The sequence below is a fragment of the Macaca mulatta genome, chromosome 1 (genome assembly GCF_049350105.2).
Source record: "Macaca mulatta isolate MMU2019108-1 chromosome 1, T2T-MMU8v2.0, whole genome shotgun sequence".
Lineage (NCBI taxonomy): Eukaryota > Metazoa > Chordata > Mammalia > Primates > Cercopithecidae > Macaca > Macaca mulatta.
Genome location: NC_133406.1, coordinates 20,911,814 through 20,931,641, shown reverse-complemented (window position 1 = coordinate 20,931,641; position 19,828 = coordinate 20,911,814). Strand labels below are relative to the sequence as shown.

Sequence of the window (19,828 nt, the reverse complement as noted above, 5' to 3'; positions counted from 1 at the left end):
GTGCCTTTCATCTCCTGTTTTCTTATTTAGCCTGTCATCTGGTTTATCCAATTTTATTGGTATTCTTTAACAGCTTCTACAACAATCAATGATCTATTTCTACTTTTCTTTTCTCCTTTCTTCCATATTTAGTTTCATTATTTTTATACAGAATTCTTGCACACCAATATTAAAAAGTCAGATAATTAAATTGTTTAAAGCATGGGAATATACAACTAATGGAAGAAAAATTAAAATGGCCAATATGTATGTGAATGGAAGCTCAAATTCCCTAGTAATTAGAAATGTACAAATGAAAAATACTTGGTATTTTTTGCTTGTCACTGGAAGAAATTAAAGCCTGGCAAATGTTGTATATTGGGGAAAATGAGGCTCTCATACATTTCTGTTAGGAGTCTAAATTGGTCTGATTGCGTGATAATTTTGCATGTTACACCTCTCAGCAGTTTCATTTTATGAACTACATTATAGATAAATGCACCAGGAGACATATATAGGAATATTAATTTAAGTAGTTTTGCCAGAAGCAATTAGAAATGACCTATTTAACAATGGGTCTATAAAGAAATGCAATTATATTTAGATTCTTTGATTCTAATGATTCTTAGATTCATATGACAGAATTCTTTCCAGCAATTAAAAAGCATAAACTAGAGGTATAGACTTTATACTTCCCATGTTAATACTGATGGTTTTTAATCTTAAACAATTTCATCCATTTATATGATCAGGTGTTTTCTCTTTGAAATAGCAAAAATTATACCACTTACCTCGTGCTTTTGTTGTGATTGTGGAAATATACGAAGTGTTTTAAAAGGTGATTAATACATAGAAATTATTCAATAATGTAATTGTCATTATAATCTAAAAACAAAAACAAAAATTCATAATTTTAAATAATAAAAGATGCAGATTATATTTATATAAATCAAAATACATACCAATAATTACTATATACTTTTTATGAATCCATATTGTCTTAGTTTGTGCGGCTATAACAAAATACCTGAGACTGGGTGCTTTATAAATAAAGAAATTTATTTATTGCCGTTTTGCAAGCTGGGAAGTTCAAGATCAAGATGCCAGCAGGTTCAGTGTCTGATGAGAGCTGCTCTCTGCTTCTCCAAGATGGTGCCTTGTTGCTGTCTCCTAACATGGCAGAAAATCAGAAGAAAATGAACCCCCTCCCTCAAGCCCTTTTATAAAGGCTCTAATCTCATCCATGAGAGCTCTGACCTCATGGCTTAATCACCTCCTAAAGGCCCCACCTCTGAATATTATCACATTGATGATTATTAAGTTTCAACACATGAGTTTTGGGGGAAGCATTCAGATCATAGTACATATGTATATGAGGACATTAAAAAATGATCTGGAAGACCATACACGAAAATCTTAACAGGTCCTGAGTGTGATGAAAGGGGGAAAATAATGGACATGAGAGTCCTCTTTTTTTCATTAAAAAAATAAAAAGGCAAAATAAACTATATACTTTTAATGAACCCATATTGTCTTAGTCTGTGCTGTTATAACAAAATACCTGAGACTGGATACTTTATAAACAGTGGACATTTATTTCTCACAGTTCTGGAAGCTGGGAAGTTCAAGATCAAGGTGCCAGCAGGTTCAGTAGGACTATATTTAATATAAAGTCCAGGGACTTTAGTTTTATCCATTGCCTCTTTATTTCTTTAAATAAAAAAAGGCATGGAAGCAATATCACAACCTATTGACAGTATATATTTCTGAGTGGTAGAATTATAAATTGAGCTTGCATGCGGTTTAAAACATTTATCAGAAAGAAAGAGAAATCAAGCAACATGAAGGTGAAGACCTTGCCTCTGTTTACTCCATGTGCTCCCAGCTGGCTTTAGGGCGAGACTCTTACTGAGAGTAGGGAGATTAGTGAGGAGACGCTTGTTCACGATGGATGACGTAGTCCCAGAGGTCCCCAAATTGGAAGTGATAAAATGCATCTCAATAAATATATTGCTAATAATAGTTAAAATAAAGACACTTACACACGATTTAAGGAAATGAATTAGAGCTGAATCAGAGCAGTTGTATGGGCAGGAGATTCTTTCATCTGATGAAAATGTTCAGTGTCTCTCACTGCTTCCACTTGTACAGCTAACTCCTGCCTTCTGTAGAACTGTAATATCGAGCGCTTTGGAGCCCCAACCCCTGTGGCATCCTCCAGGGCAGATGGATATCTCTTTGAAGCACCCCCTGAATTCCTTTCCCTGTTTCATTAGGTACCAGTCCTAATCACCTCTTTTCACATTCCATGAAGAAGTGGTTGAAATCACTCAGAATACGATGGCTTGTTTCTCTTTTTCTTCGCTATTACAGATTTATACCTTTTTCATGTATTTACTGTCATTTCTGAAGGATTCTCAGGAGGGAAAGGATATTTCAAAATAGTTCAATTTATTTTTTCAAAGACTTCAAATTTATTTTACATAGAATACTCTTTTTTTTTTTTACTGTGGTTAAAAAAACAATACAAACTATTCTCTTCACAGATTTTTAAGTGTACAGTACATTTTTGCTAACTATGGGCACACTGTTGTACAGCAGATTCCTAGAAATTTTTCATTTTGCATAACTGAAACTTTATACCTATTGAAACTTGATCGAATAGCAACTCCTCCATTTGCCCCATTTCTAACCTCTAGCAATCACTATTTTACTTTCTGCTTCTAGAGCACACGCTTTTACATACTCTCTGGCTATCCCATCCTTACAAAGTTTTAAAAACAAGTAAGTGTTGGATTTAATATTATTTCTATAGAATTTTACATTTTGGGTTCTACTCCATGTTTTAGTAAATCGAGATAACTTTTATGCTTGAATAGTCCATCACGTGATCTCCTTTGCGACAATCAGAAACACGCTTTGATTTTTAGCCCTCGCCAAGACATCACCCTCCATTGCTCTACATTAAACTTGGGGTTTTTCTTTTCCATATTGTTATCTCCGCAAGGTCCCTTGGTATCAAATAGTGATTTAGACTCTTGTCCCAAGGAGTCTCTTCTACTGGTTTTATATTCCCATTATTAGATTTAATGGTCAACAACAGTGTCCCTATCTCTCAAAAATGTTAAATAATTGATTTGCCGGTGTTTACTCAGTCGGTAGATGGCAGAACTTGGACAGTTTGTTTAACTCATTCAGTATTTACAGATGTCTATGTGCCTGACATTGTGCTTAGTGTTTGGAAGGCGGAGGCAGGAGCATTGCTCGAAACAAAAAGCTCAAGACCAGCTTGGACAACAAAGCTAGACCCTGTCTATACAAAAAATTTTAAAACTAACTAGGTATGGTAGCATGAGCCTTTAGTCCCAGCTACTTAGGAGGCTAAGGTGGGAGGATCGCTTGTGCCCAAGAGTTTGATGATGCAGTGAGCTATGATCATGCCACTGCACTCCAGTCTCTGGTCTGGGTAACAGAGCTAGACTGTGTCTCAAAAACATATGTGTGTGTGTGTGTGTGTGTGTGGTTTAGCGTTACAACTTTCAAACTTTTTTGATTATGATCCATAGTAAGAAATATAGTTTACCTGATGACCCTGTGCACAAATACGTCTTGATAAAGTCAAAATTTCAGAAAACAATACTAACCTTCTACATCCAATGCACTTGGATATTTGTCTATTCGATTTGTTTCATTAAAAGCATCAGGTCATAATACACTGCATTGACTTTACAAGCCAGTAACAGCCGTTGATCAACCATTGCAAAAAGGGTAAAGAGGGAGTCATTTAAAACAACTAATTTCAGATAACAGAGAAAATTATGAGAATAATCTTTAATTGCAAATTCAGAGCTGTTCTTATGGATTATGCAGTGCCACTTGTTTTTAGCTTGGACTCATGCCTACCTCAGATATTTACATTTACAGATTAACTTATGAGCACCTTGGGCCCCGACAGGATGAGACACAATTCAGGTAAATATTGGTAAATATTCAAGTAAATATTCCTTGAGTGATAGGAGGTTGGAAAAGTTTGAAGGGGAAGGGAAGACAAGCCTAGGCAAGGATGGCTAGGGTGGGGAGGTCCAAAGAATTACAAAGCATTAGTCATCCAAGCAAAGAATAATCAGAAGACCACTGACAGAATTAACAGAGTTCAGGGATAATATCATTATACTCAATCCCTATTAAGATTTTGGTGTTTGGTCTCTCAGGTCACTTTTTTAGTAACTTCACAGACATATGGATTCATAAAGAATGTATAGTAATTATTCATATTTGTTTTGATTTATATAAACAGTGATCTTGTCTCTCAGCTCCAGAAAACCTTGCCTGGTGCTCCCTGAAGGCTCACAACATCCCAGCCTGGCCTCCATCACTCATTTATAATGTGTTTTGGGGTCTTGAGGGCAGGGAGCTTTCTCTTTCTTCTCTGAATTCCTAGGATCCAGCTGAGTGCCTGGCACATGGTAAGTACTCACGTACACATTCCTTGAATTCCCTAGATTTCAATTTCCTTCACTGTGAAACAAGTTGGGCTAAACGATCTCCAGGAGCCCTTACAGTCCTCAGAATCTATGACTTTGACCGATCTGAAGTGGTCCAAGGCACTTTGCTTCACAGGAAGCTCACATCTTCCCTGTGATTGGCCTGAGATTAGGAGTTCAAACGACCAATGACCTGTGCACAGTTTAGGGCCTAACCCCGCCCTGGCCGGTCAGCAAGAGTGTGTTGTGATACGAGCAGATGAAAGCCTTATGCCACAGCAGTGCCTGCAGCAGAGAAAGGATTCCCTCCTCCACCTCAGGCCCCACTGCTGCTGCTCTCCAGCCTGCAGTTTCCTCTAAGGCTCTGGATTGGCTGGAAGAGCAACAGAGGGCTGGGAAAGAGCTTCTATATATACCTCAGAAGGAAAGGCGTCCCAGACAGTTTTGAAGTTTTCAAAGACTGGCTCTGCTGTTAAGAAGTTGTACTTAAAGCGGAGGAGCTAAGCCACCTGCCAAAATGTGCAAAGGACTTGCAGCTTTGCCCCACTCATGCCTGGAAAGGTGAGAACCAAGTTATTTTGGTTTAAGAGATGCACATTTGGAGAATCTTTACTCAAGGGAGGCTGTCCAGAGGTAATAGAGGTATTGTAGTTTGTGGCTAAGCTGAGGTGAAACAGGTGCTTGACTGTAGACTGGGTATTATCTCTTCTCTGTAAACAATATAGAGACTTTGGAAGATCCAAGCTAGGAGATTAATACAATGTAGAGTATTTCATACATCATTTAATATCCAGAACATCATTTCCTTCAAGGAGACGCCTATTCTATAAGTGCTTATTTACAGTAAAAACTGTATGGTTAAGGATATAGATTCCAACATCAAACTGTCTAGATTAGAATCCTGGCTCTACTACTTACTATTTGTGTGGCTTGGGGCAATTTATTTAACCTTGATATAGCTCAGTTTCCTTATCTGTAAAATGGAGATACTAAGCGTTCTCTACCTCACAGGCTGGTTATGAGGATTGAATGAATTAATTGTATATGAAGCACTCAGAACCATGTCTGGCACCTAGTAGGACTGTATAAATGTTAGTTTTTATTAATGTACAGGGACTGGGAGAGGGAGGCAAGTTTGCAGTGAGGAAGAGGGAATTTCCCATTGTTCTTTGTTCTCTGACCTCATTAGATAGAAGTAGCTAGATGGCTAGACAGAGAAAAAGCCCTTGGGACACAGGGGTTATTTATTAGCTAGCATTCTTTTTCAGATAAATGCATCAAAATCTTTGAGGCACCCTGGTTTCCCCTAGGCTGGACAATATTCTGGAGAATCCTAGATATCTAGGCTAAGCAAATAGAAGAACAAATATCTTACTTGTTAGAAAACTTAACCAAGTAGGGATGCTTCTCTTTTTATTAAGAATGTATTTGGTTAAATTGGGTTTGATCCCTTGTTATTTAAAGTAAATAAAGAAGATCCTTGCACAGATGTTCATCCCTAAAGCCATTAGCAATGTTTGTCTCAGAAGATTTTATTGTTTACTGGGCCATCTATGACTTCTGTCTCGTACAAGTTCAGGTCTTCTTTTTGATGACTTCCACTCTAGAAATAACCTAAAAATAATTTTTAAGGACATAACATTGTAGCATATAATTTTTTCTCCCAACAATACTATCTAGTAACTGAATATGAAACCTCCAGGGAGACTTACTCTTTGAATTAATGACTTTAAAACTTTATTTAAATTATGATTGATAGTAAGAAATATAGTTTACCTAATGACCTTGTGCATACTTACATATTGATAATTAAATAAAAGCATAGAATGTTATTATTGTTTTTAAATTTACATAAAAGAAACTTGTAGCTGTTAAGTTGTAGTAGTTAGGTTGTAACTAGGGGATCAATATTGTCCATTGTACCAATCCCGGGGAAGAGGATAGGTTTTAAGGGTGGATACTATTTATTGCTATTAGCCTGTTCTTTCCTCTTACTTACTATATAGAAAGCCTAAGAAATAGGGAGCATTTTCTGTGCCTTCTGTGCCTACTTATTGTTTGAAATTGTGTACTCTTATGTAGTGAATAAATCTTACCTTATTAATTGGCAAACAATTGACTTTAGAATGATTGTAACATCAGTTTGCCAAGCATTTTGTGATTCTATGACACATTGCTTGGCATTTGGTGAGAAATCAATAACATTTCTGTTGAAATTTGCCATGTTCATTATTTTGCTTTATGTGTTCTCATAAATATACATAATATTCACTGAGATATATGGATGGTACATTTCTTTCAATGATTCCTATTACTATGTTATATCTGATTCACTAGCAATATTAATATTGGATCACTTTATCTTTTAATGCACAGTAAATTCTTATGCACCAGGATATAACTAATGTTCATGTAGAATATTAAAGAGTGGTGAGTGGTAAAGGAGTGAGCTTTTTTCCTCATAGATTCACTGAGTCTTTTATTTATTGGAATGTGGTAGAATACTGCAATTATTGTGCGCTGTTACATGTTGTTTCATAATCTGTTCTGAATGTAGACAGGGTCATTGTAATTTCTAATTACAATGCTGCCTGAGAAGAATGTTTTGGAGAAATGGAATTGTGGAGCTGTGAAGCTGTTAGCATGTACCCATGGAAAGGGTTTAACACTGTCTCTTCTAAGGGGAAGATGATACTTGAATAAATGCTTCCAAATCTGCCTTCCATGGCTCTATTCTCTGACTCCCACCTTCCTCCCCCACACAGGCTCCTGCCTTTGCATTTCTTCTCTCCAAGCCACAAAAGGAACATGGATATGCTTCAATGCTTAGGCAAAAATATTTTAAAATTCATAAAAAATAAATCAGGGCAAAAAACACGCATTATGAAAAATCTGTTTTAAATGAAAAGCTCTGCTGAAGAGTTCAGTTCTAACTTCTATATGGCATTAGAAACGAAATTCAGTTTACAAAAATCTGAATAGCATATCATTATTTATCATAGTGGAAACAGTACTAGTTAAGGAGTAAGGTGCAGACTCAGTTTTGTCGTTATCTGAATTTGTGTCCCTGAGCAAGTTTTTCACTTTCCCAGGACTCAATTTGCTAATTTAATAGGTAAAAGTTGGATTCATTGTTCTCTAATATGTTTTCCAGTTCTAACATAATGTAAACGAAGTGAGGTACGCTTAGTCTCAATGACTACTAAGAGATGTGATTAAAGGAAAATTTTCCTATGTTTCTATAAAAGTTTGAGACCAGGTGGGGTATGGTGGCTCATGCCTATAATCCTCACACTTTGGGAGGCTAAGGCAGGAGGATCCCTTGAGGACAGAAGTTTGAGGCTGCAGTGAGTCATACTGCACCACTGTACCCCAACCTGGGTAACAGAGCAAGAGCCTATCTCTAAAAATCAATTAATTAATTAATGTAAAATAAAAATAAAGTTTGGGAGGAATGAAGAATCAAATAATGAAAAATAATCAAGGACCCAGCCCTGTGCTGAAACCACTGGGCCATGGCAGAAGCAACCTGCTCAGTGATTCTAATGCTGATTTGTAAGAAAGCAATTATGAGAATAATTTGCTTCCTGTAAAGGGAATTGTTTTTGACAGCAACTCTTTATCAGCAAAGAATACAAAATAAACTTTTTTTTAAACAACAAAAAAAGACGTTTTTTTCCATAAGATTAAAAGGTGGAATATATATAATGGGTGAGGATATCCAAAATCTGCCACATAAGGTAAGAACATTTCAACAATTAACAAAGACTCACTTTTTCATGACATGTAAGGAGAAATCTAATCCTAAAAAATATTCCTTTCTGCATGTTTAGGGAAACTTTCAGCCAAAGTCAACTTTGATATATTTGAATAAACTATTCTTTATTTATTTAGATTTTAAGACTATTGCTTATTGAAATTTTAAGTAGGCCTCACATACTTTTATATGTTTGAAGAGGCAAATAATCCAAACATTTGGGCAATGAATAACCATAAGCACACATTTTCTGCCCTCGGCATATTGAAACCTGTACTACATGGGTGAGAATCTTATACTGTCAATGAAAAAGAAAAGAGTTGCATCAATTGAAGATCTTATTTTTGCCCATGATTTTCAAGTTTGAATTTTAGGCTTCTTTTGAAATTTTATTTTATTTTCAGAGTCTGTTGAATTTCTCTAAACAAGTTTACATTTTAAAGTAAATAGTCCTCTTTGGGAAAAGATGAATGTATTATGAAACAAAAAGTGTTACTATTGGCCAGGCACATTACTCCTGCCTGTAATCCCAGCACTTTGGGAGGCCAAGGTGGGAGGATCACTTGAGGCCAGGAGTTTAAGGCCGGCCTGGGCAACACAGGGAGACCCTGTCTCTAAAAAAACAAAAAGCAAAAAGACAGACAACCACAACAACAAAAACACCACAAATATTAGCCAGGCACAGTGGATAGCACCTGTAGTGCCAGCTATTCAGGAGCTGAGGTGAGAGAATTGCTTGAGCCGAGGAGTCTGAGGCTATAGTGAGCTGTGATTGCCACCATTGCACTCCAGCCTGGGTGATGGAGTGAGACCCCGTCTCTGAAAAAAGAGGGTTATTTAAAAAACTGAAAATACTAATAATTGAACTGGTTGCTGTATGTTATGATTACAGCTTTGAATGTTAGGCTTAAAACTGTGTGCTTATAGTTATTCATTGCCCAAAAGTTTTTTGTCTCTTTAAATATATAAAAGTATGTGAGGCCTACTTAAAATTTTAATGAACAATAGGTCTCAAAAATCTAAATATCATCATCATATAAAGGAACCAGTGCAGTTATTCATATTTTAAAGAGCTACAAGCCCTTTGCTACTCTGGGTGACTGGCACAGATCTGCTTTCTGTTTCAGACTAAAAAGGTTGCTAAGGGTATAATGTGCTTAATCCACAGTTCACACAGGGGCTTTTGGCCATCTCAAGGGTGTGTCAATGCTAGGAATTTCAGAAGCAATAGGAAGTAAATGGGAAAGGTAGTTTTCAAACATTTATTATTTTTAAATTTATTTTAAATTTTTCGTTTTAAAAAATTTTGGTTTTAAAATGTATTTTTATTTTACAAAACAATCATTTTTCCCCATGTTCTCTGATTTATGTGGGTCAAGTGTGGACAATTTAGAATAGAAAGGCAGCTAATAAGCAGGACTACTAATGAACTAATCTTCTGAGGCTATTCAACCTTTAAAAGCACTAGAGTGAGTCAAGGTTTCTGGGTTTTCAGGATTAATAAATACAGCCTTTTCCAAAGGCATGAGCACATCCTTGGGCTAATTGTAGAGAAAAGGCAAGCACCAAGTGAATTAAAGACTGGCAATTAATTTGAACAACTGATAGCTCAATTGGAGTGAATTGAGGACCATCAAAGAAGCCTGAGAGAGGTCCTAGCAGAGCCTTTGGTTGGGTTTAGGATCATGCTTGCTGAGAATAAGTATGAATTTCAAGCTTACTGTAGCTGATATTCTAGAGACGTCTTGAAAACATTGCAGTGAAACTTTAGAATGTTAAGAAAGTGAATGAACTATTTCATAAAATGTGGAGGGAGATCACTAAGAAACCCATTTATTTTGATTCCTACTGATGAAACAATATCAATGATTTCTCTAGATTGCCTTTCAAACCTGTATACTTGCCTTAGGCATATGGATGAAAGACCCATGCCCTGCTCCCATGGAAATTGAAGCCCAGTTAGGGAAATAAATAAGAAAAAAATTAATGCTCAGTGTTGCAATCCACTATGAAGGAATATATCCATAAAGTGCTAAGAAGCACAGAAGTTGGGGTAGTAGGCGGGGCCCCTAGAGCTTTTGGTGGGCAGGGAAGAATTTATAAGGTTCAAGGATGATGCTTGAACAAAGTCTAAGAGGACAGAGGAGTTAACCAGGTCTAGACAGGAAGAGGAGAGAGAAGGAAGGCCATGTAGGACAAGGGGACAGGCCTGTATGTGCAGAGACCCAGAGATGGGAGGGTGTAGCCAAACTGGCTGATGTTATGACGTCTATGTACAACCTATATTATCTCTCAGAGGCCAGCAAGGAGGGAAACCACTGAGTTTCTAACCACAGTTAACCTCCTGGGCAGCACGCCCTGCATATGGTTCTCTGGGAACTTCCCCAGTGCTCATCTGTTCCCAACTCTGAGGATGGAAGAGATTTATTCAGGGGTAAGATGGTCATCCCCTTTGCCTGAATGATTCAATTACTAAAAAGATAGACTTTATTTGGCATGGTGGGCACCAAATAAACATTTTGTTGAAGGAATGCGTGAATGAATTTACAGCAAATAGAGACAGGAGCACTTCCAGGACAGCTTGGTGTTTTCTCTGCTTTCCTGGGGTATTGGGGAGACCAAGAACAGTATCAGTAGTGACATTTTAGGCCATAATGGGAAAAAGAGTGTGTGTTGCTAGATACAGACAGGTGTCTGCTATGGGAGAAGGGGAGTGGGGATTAGGAGAAAAAGAAAAGTGAAGGAGACTGTCTGCATGTCTATAAGGAGGAAAGCCTTGTTAAAGAGGTGAGTCTTCTTTTAGCTGTAATGATGGTATCCCTTAGGTGAGCTCTAGGAAATTGTACTGCCTGGGCTGTTCCTCATGCAGTTACTATGGAAGCTTCTTTAGTGAATTACATTCTGTATTCCAGCTAGTTGCCCCTTTCTATTCTTTCTTTCATTTAGTCTGGGTTATGCTGAATCACCACATATCAATTCATAACACTTTTAGATCCCAGAATCTTACATTTTGAAACATCCCTGAAAGGTTATCTAATTTGTTTCTCCTTCTCTAGCAAGGACTACACAATATTATGGGATAGATGATATCTAGGGAGAGAGTTTATTTATGTCTCCGGAGCCAGTGTTAATGGTTTTTGTCTGTACTGCTGACCGGAGAGCAAAGGGACTAAATTTTAATTAATTCAGTCAGGATCAATAATTAGTAACAGGAACCAGAATATGGCTGGAGGCCAGAAGATAACAGTTTCCTATCTCTTTCCTCCTTTAAAGTTCTAATCAGTTCTCAGATAACATTGTATCTGCACTACTTTGAAGGCTGAGTCACCCAGAGGATAAAGACCGTGAAAGCATGATTGTTTCTAAACATTGGAGAAAGTTACTCTTACGATTACAGGATTCAGGAACAGGAAAGAACATGTGCAGAGTAAGGAAGGATGTGAGCTCACAGTTTCACCCCGGCCTCAAGACCAGCCCTTGAACTGTAATGTGTGGGGTAGAAAGAACAGTGGTCATAACTTCACTTCTATTTCTTCCTTACTGTGTGAACTTTGGGAAGTCACCAAACCTCTCTGAATTTCATTTTCTTATTTGTGAATGAGGATATTTATCTTGTGCTAAAAGAAATAAATGAAATATTATATGTAAGGTGACTAGTTTTTAGTAGAAGGACCCCTGTTAAATAATTATTTTCCTTTTATCTTTCTTTTCCCCTTTGTAGGCAGTGAAGAAAACATAATTAAGTCAGTCAATTATGTGCCAAAGCCTTTGATAAAACTTACTTCTTTTTATCCTTCCTCATCATAACCTCATCTTTTTAAAAATAATAAAGATAAATTTATAAAATAGTACAGTATTTTAAAAATACTTTACCCGTATTTTTTCAACATATATAGTCTTAAAATTATTATTGTTACTTTTGTTTCAGTAGTTTTTGGGGTACAGTTGGTGTTTGGTTACATGAATAAGTTCTTTAGTGGTGATTTCTGAGATTGCAGTGCACCCTTCACCCAAGCACTGCATACTGTAGCCTATAGGCAGTTTTTTATCCCTCATCCCCTTTCACCCTTACCCCTTGATTCCCCACAGTCCATTATATCACTCTTATTCCTTTGCATCCTAATAGCTTAGCTCCCACTTATAAGTGAGAATATACAATATCTGGTTTTCCATTCCTGAGTTACTTCACTTAGAATGATAGCCTCCAGCTCCACCCAAATTGCCGCAAAAGACATTATTCCATTCTAATATACAACATGGTGTATGTATAGCACATTTTCTTTATCCACTTGCTGGTTGATGGGCATGTAGGTTAGTTCTATATCTTTGCAACTGCAAATTGTGTTGCTGTAAACATGCATGTGCATATGTCTTCATATAATGACTTCTTTTACTTTGGGCGGACACTGGATTGGGATTGCTGGATCAAATGGTAGTTCTACTTTTAGTTCTTTTTTTTTTTTTTTTTTTTTTTGAGACGGAGTCTCACTCTGCCGCCTGGGCTGGAGTGCAGTGGCCGGATCTTCGCTCACTGCAAGCTCCGCCTCCCGGGTTCACGCCATTCTCCTGCCTCAGCCTCCCGAGTAGCTGGGACTACAGGCGCCCGCCGCCTCGCCCGGCTAGTTTTTTGTATTTTTTAGTAGAGACGGGGTTTCACCATGTTAGCCAGGATGGTCTTGATCTCCTGACCTCGTGATCCGCCCGTCTCGGCCTCCCAAAGTGCTGGGATTACAGGCTTGAGGCACCGCGCCCAGCCTTCTACTTTTAGTTCTTTAAGGACTCCCCATACTGTTTTCCATAGAGGTTGTACTAATTTATATTCCCACCAGCGGTGTAAAAGTGTTCCCTTTTTACCACATCCGTGCCAACATCTACTGTTTTTTGACTTTTTTTTTTTTTTTTTTTTTTTTTAATGGAGTCTCACTCTGTCGCCCAGGCTGGAGTGCAGTGGCCGGATCTCGGCTCACTGCAAACTTCACCTCCCGGGTTCACGCCATTCTCCTGCCTCAGCCTCCCCAGTAGCTGGGACTACAGGCGCCCGCCACCACGCCCAGCTAATTTTTTTGTATTTTTAGTAGAGACGAGGTTTCACCGTGTTAGCCAGGATAGTCTGGATATCCTGACCTCGTGATCCGCCCACCTTGGCCTCCCAAAGTGCTGGGATCACAGGCGTGAGCCACCGCGCCCAGCCTGTTTTTTGTCTTTTTAATTATCAACATATATTTCTTCTTACAAAACATATCAACTCTTTACAAAACAATAAAGACTCATTAAAAACCATGATCATAGTTAAAAATTAACAATAATTCTATAATTCACTGAATATCCAGTAAGAATCAAAATATTTTCAATGCTCTTTTCTCAATTGGATTTTTTGTATTATGACCCCAAAATGTTCACACATTGAGACTTCTTAATCTTATATCTCTCTTGGTCAATAGCCTTCCTGTTTATTCTTTTTTTTTTTTAATTTATTTATTTATTTATTTTTATTATTATTATACTTTAAGTTCTAGGGTACATGTGCATAACGTGCAGGTTTGTTACATATGTATACTTGTGCCATGTTGCTGTGCTGCACCCATCAACTCATCAGCACCCAACAACTCGTCATTTACATCAGGTATAACTCCCAATGCAATCCCTCCCCCCTCCCCCCTCCCCATGATAGGCCCTGGTGTGTGATGTCCCCCTTCCCGAGTCCAAGTGATCTCATTGTTCTTTCTTTGCAATTTATTCGTAAAACACAGTCTTTTTAGACACAAGCCTAAGAGGCTATATAACATGTGGGAAAGGTACTAGATGGGGAATACAGGCATCTGAGCTGTAACACTGGCTTCTACTACCCGGTGGAGGATAAGTCATGTGCCAGTTCCCCTCTCCAAGTATCACTATTACATTTGTAATAAGACGTGATCAATTATATGGTCCTTTATACTCCTTCTAGCTCCAACACCTACTTATTCTGAATTGGGACACCATGAATTTTGAGAAAATAATCCATTTTTATTCTAAATTCGTATCTCATCTAAGTCATATAGGAAGGCCTGGGAAACAAACTTCCAAATGTAGCTTAAAAGAAGCAATCGGCCGGGCACAGTCGCTCATGCCTGTAATCTCAGCACTTTGGGAGGCCGAGGCAGGCGGATCACCTGAGGTCAGGAGTTCGAGAGCCGCCTGGCCAATATAGTGAAACCCCGTCTCTACTAAAATATACAAAAATTATCCGGGCGTGTTGGCAGGCGACTTAATACCCCCTACTTGTGAGGCAGAGGCAGGAGAATAATTTGAACCCGGGAGGCAGAGATTGCAATGAGCTGAGATTGAGCCATTGCACTCAAACTTGGGGGTAAGAGTGAGACTTCTCTCAAAACAAAACAAAAAAAAAGCAATCAATTAAATATGTGCAATTTTCTTCCCATAATTTTTAAAAATCTCAATGGACTCAATTAAGAACCCCATATTTCTTTAAAAGACTTGTGATAAGTTCAGAATATACTCCCAATTTGTGAAAAGTATATATTAATATGCAGTGGAAAGTGATTCTGTTTTATTTTGGTGAATTCTATGAAGAAAAAGTTTCTTGTACAATTTGAGGATGAATTAGAATCTGAATCTAACAGTGTATGATGCTTGCACTTCATTTACAGTAACTTCATTTTTTCTTCTTCAAGTGTGTAAGGTCATTGAGGGCAAGATAAAAAAGTAAACACAGACGCATCTGACTTCGGGGGTGTGACACCACTGACTACATTTATACAACACTACATTTTCTCCAGTGGGAAAGGGTGGCCCACTCCTGCCCTTCTGAATGCTGCTTAGAGGTAAACTTGTCATTTGCCTTAACAGTGGAAAAGTTTTCATCTTAGAGGATGGGATGAGAAGGGTATGTCAGGGTTTCTAATTAACCAATTTTCATCTGCCATCTGGGTAGATCATGGAGTACTGACAATTCTTGGAAGTGCTATGAAGACTGCTGACTGCATAAATCCATGTCAGGCGTGTATATGCTCAGCAACTGCAAATTCCAACCAGGTTAGGCACATATAGTTTGCCTCCAGACTAGGCATTAGAAATTGGGTCTTTCCTGGAAAATCTGTAGGTGTGGTCAACCTAATTATAGGATGCATGCATTATCAACACAGCTAATCCATGTGTGTTTTTAGGCTTATTTACCCTGACTGTAGAGCTCCTGAAAAGTCCAGAGTATTTATTTGCAAGGCGTTCCATTCAATTGCCATGCCTAGGTAAAATAACAACCTGATTTTTTTTTCTCCTTCAAAAAGAAAATATTTCAATGTTTAAAGGAATTGGCCAAGCAGCTTTTGAATACTTTGGACAGTAGATACTTGATGATCATGTTGGTTTCATGAATAGTAAGTGAGGCTAAGACCTTTATTCTATATTCTCCATGTTTTCCTTCCTGTTTCCCCAGGCACTGCTCAAAACAGCACCTAGCCCATCTGAACAGATCATTTAGAGACTTAAAACTCTACATTATAGAAAGACATTGGAACTATCATATTAGAGTCAGAAGAAGAAAAGCAACACAAAATAAAGTACTTGTAAAAATGGGAAGGGCTCTCCTTCGCAAGTGTTTGTTATTATTAGCAAAGTGTGTGGAGCTGTTTTGGTCAAGCTTCCACTTCTTGATATTTTCTTGTGCCGAACATCTGTTTCTTGATGAGGCACTTGTCTATGGGATTCAGGAAGTTTAGAAAGAATCAAGATGTTCCATTAAAAAATAGCTTCCTGTATTTTGGCAAGTTATTTTAAGTGATAGTTTATGAGAGATATCCAGTGAATGGGAGTGTGAGACCACATAACCTGTGTACTTGGGACAAGGTCAACAATGCAGGTCACACTGAAGACTTTCCCAGAGGATGTGGTGGTCTGATGCTTTCTGGATGACAAGCTTCCAGAGTCTTAAATCTTGCTTCTGAATCACCGAAGTGCAAAACAAGATGTCATTTGAACACACACATGCATGTGCATGCACACACACTTACACACATGTACCCTCAATATTGTTTATGACTTGGATAAAAGATGCATTTTTTGTTGAAATCAGAGATTTGTGCACACAAACTGAAAGTGTAGCTGGGCCTGGTAGGAAGAAACATTTTTTCTTTCACAAAGATGAATGTAGATTGATGGGAAGTTTTTCCACCTTAGGCAAATAGGTATTTTCTATCTTCATAGTTTGGATTTTACAGTAAGTGGGAAAAACAAACTTTTTTTCTCTCCTCACACAACACTTCACTTCTGACACCCAATGTGTGGATTTTCCCCACCAAGAAATTCTCCAGCTTTTTGTAGGCACCGGGTGTTCTACAATTCAATTCAACTCTGACGCTATCTACTTGGAGTTAACGTCATATCCCACAGGTTAAGGGCTCAGCCCCACAAGACTGCCCCCTACTTCAGATGCCAGTTGCAAGTTCAGCTATAAATTGGGGTTTCCTGTAATCCCTTCTTTAGCTTCAATAATTTATATAATGTCTCATAAGACACAGGAAAACATTTTTACTTTTACTGATTTATCATAAGGGCTATTGCAAAAGATACAATTGCAAAGGATACAGTTGAACAACCAGATGAGGAGGTACACAGAGCAAGGTATATGGGAAGGGGCACAGAGCCTCTGTGACTTTTTCGGGTACAGCACCCTCCCAGCCCCTTGATGCATTCTTGTTCACCAACCCAGAAGCTCTCTGAACCCTGCATTTTAGAGATTTTTATGGGGGCTTCATTACTTAGTATAATTGATCATTAACTCAATCTCCAGCCCCTCTTTTCTCCCCAGAGGAAGCTTTGTTGAAAGCTCCAAGCTTCTAATCATGGTTTGTTTTTTCTAGTGACCAACCCTTATCCAGGAGGCCACCAAGAGTTGCCTCATTAGAGCAAAACACAGTCCTCTTACCCAGGAATTTCCAAGGGATTTAGGAGCTCTGTGTAAAGAACCAAGGTCAAAAACCAAGTATTAGAACAAAAGACGTTCCTAGCACCCTTATCAGTCAGGAAATTAGAAGAGTTTTAGCAACTTTGTGCCAGGAGTTTATGGCCAGAGACCGGGGTTAGACTATGGCATAATAAGAAACGCACTCATGAAGGTAGTAAGCCAGCCCTTCACGCCTTCACTGCTCCCATTTTAGACAACCAATGTTTCAGTTACTTGTTTCACTTCTCCATTAAACTGTTACTCTGAGGAGGATATCTATCTGCTCATTGTTGGACATTACAGGCTATACAGTGTGTTCCTTGGTCTGAATAAATGATGGCTGGCTACCCAAATTGCTGCACTATCTTCTTTTTTTTTTTTTTTTTTAATAGCATTTTGAGCATTTGCATCTGACACTTCATAAGTGAAACGCTCTCTAGGGTCAGTGGCTATTCCTGTCAAGACCCATTTGTAGCCCTCCAAGGCTACTGGCATCAGTCTCACTTGCCAGCTATGTCCATGCCCTTACCACCAGGGAATCTGCCACAGCCATCGGCAGTCTCTGTCTCTTTTGCTGACAAACTGGACAGTTCTTACTGGCATTTTGTTTTTCAGAGTGTGCAAGAAGAGTATGTCCAGATTTAGTCCATCTCTGCCTTGCTGTAGTACTCCCATAGCCACTCATTTCATGGACCCAGGTGGCCACCACAGGAGAGCACACAGGGATATATATATGTATTGATCCAATCACCTTTCAAACCTGAAAGGGACTTCTGATGGCCATCAGCATGTTCTACTTTAATGAACCCCTTGAATTCCCATAGTAGTTTCCATAGAGCTGTGCCCCATGTGGGCATCCCTTTAATGGGCTAGGCTTCCACTGACCATATGGCCAGGCAATTGGCCACTGCCCATGAGTCAGTAAAAACTGAAACACAGAGGCTTTAATCATTGTTAAATTATTCCATCATTGCTAGGAAAACAACATGCAATTCAGCCCACTGGGCTCACCTATTTTTATCTTCTTTGATAGGAGTGACAGTTTTCCAACAGGATGCTGTCCATACACCTTGGAACTACTGTCCACAAACCAAATAACTCTGTTAGTGAGTCGAGCACTGTTTATAGGGTATTGTCTAAATGATGATAGAGTTTGGCAGCTCCTCACACAGTTCCACAGTCAGTCCTAGGGTAAAAGGGGCTCCCTGCTGGTATCTTCTCCTTGCATTCTCCAGGTAGTATGATCCTGTGTAAGATCCTGTTCATTTTACTATGGAACTTTTCCAGGCATTTCCATCCCCGTTAGAGTGTTTCTCTGATATCACCAAGACACCATGGGTATTTCAGGTTTCAAGATTATTTTATGCCCTTCAGTTATAGAGGCAGTTTCAATTAATGTCCAATAGCAAGCTAATAATTGACCCTCAAATGGAAATTCTGTAGTCCAAAGTCCTCGTAGTTGTCATGGGGAGGCACTCAAAGGCTTTTGCTATAAGCCTTAGTCTATGCTCTGTATAGGGCTTTCAAACAAAGTCTCTGTGCATTCAGCCTCTACTCTATATTGCTTGGGCTTGAGCAATCTTATTGGTTCTAATTTAGCATGTTCAATTAGCATTGTTTGGAAAGCAGATTTACATGTCTTCTGTGTTACAATACTAGGTCGGGGAAATACTCTCCAGTCAGATACAATGTTGATCCCCATAATATAACCACTTCACACAGAGCCTGCTTAAACATTCCAACTTTCCTAATTCTATCACATTCAAATATTCTCATAATTCTATCAAATTTCAATTATATCAAATCTCAAATTTTTCTGTTCTCTCAATTTCATTGTAGCCTAAGTGAGGACATTACCAGTGGGTTTTGGTACCACGGTGCATAAGACTCCTGTTTCTAGGAGCTCTGGAAACTTTCTTCTCCACTCTCTGACCATTTACCCACTCATAGCAAAAGGCTTTGGGTTCCCACAAGGGGGTCGAGCCTGGAGACCCTGACCCCTTTGTCAATCTTTATCTCAATTGAGTGGTCTCACTTTTGCTCCAAGCAATTGGAGGTCATATTTCTCCTTGTAATCTTAGTCTTCTGGCTTTTTAAACTTCTCCTAACTGGGGTAGATGGAAGGACTTGGTTAGGGCTCTTTAATCACCAGAGATTGCTTTGACTCCCACAAACTTTGACAGTGTTGTATTAAGACCCTTGTTTTAACCCCATCAACGTTTGCTGTATTCATTGCACTTCTTAATAACCATCTAAAGATTTTATCATGCTTGCATGAGTCCCATTTTACATCTCTTTATTTTTCTGTTTGTTTTGCTCCATTTAATCACCTAATGTCTTAATATTTTAAACATTTTTACCTTGTTGGGAAGAGTTGGGATGAGTTCCTTGACTCTTCCTTCTGCCCTTTGCCGTCCTCTTGTTAACTAATCATATCATTTTTATTAGTATATGTACAACCCGTGAGGGGAAGCCAAGATAGCAAATTCAATAAATCTTCCTAGATTGTCGTTTACTTTTGCCACAGTAAGATTATATGGAGTGCCCATGCAAATGGTACTTTCTTACCCACAGCATTTACCATGTCCTGGGAACCCAGGCATATTCAGTGAGTGAATAACCTGATTATCACCAGACAGTCCCACATGGCTCTCACTCTAAGCAGAG

The 19,828-nt window shown here is 38.5% G+C and overlaps 1 protein-coding gene and 1 long non-coding RNA gene across 2 annotated transcripts in view; one reads left to right on the top strand and one right to left on the bottom strand.

The window, feature by feature from the left end:
* LOC106994960 (uncharacterized) overlaps positions 1 to 19,828 on the bottom strand; it is a 52,133-nt gene that overhangs the window by 5,349 nt on the left and 26,956 nt on the right. The window contains exon 3 of the long non-coding RNA XR_001441665.3: positions 1,007 to 1,149. This is a non-coding gene — a long non-coding RNA (uncharacterized LOC106994960). The remainder of the gene's footprint in view (positions 1 to 1,006; positions 1,150 to 19,828) is intronic.
* The window catches only part of RGS5 (regulator of G protein signaling 5), a 55,118-nt gene continuing 40,119 nt past the window's right edge, over positions 4,830 to 19,828 (top strand). Inside the window, 1 exon segment of the mRNA NM_001260517.1 lies at positions 4,830 to 5,024. Within this exon segment, the coding sequence (NP_001247446.1) occupies positions 4,981 to 5,024 (44 nt within the window). The 5' untranslated portion in view covers positions 4,830 to 4,980.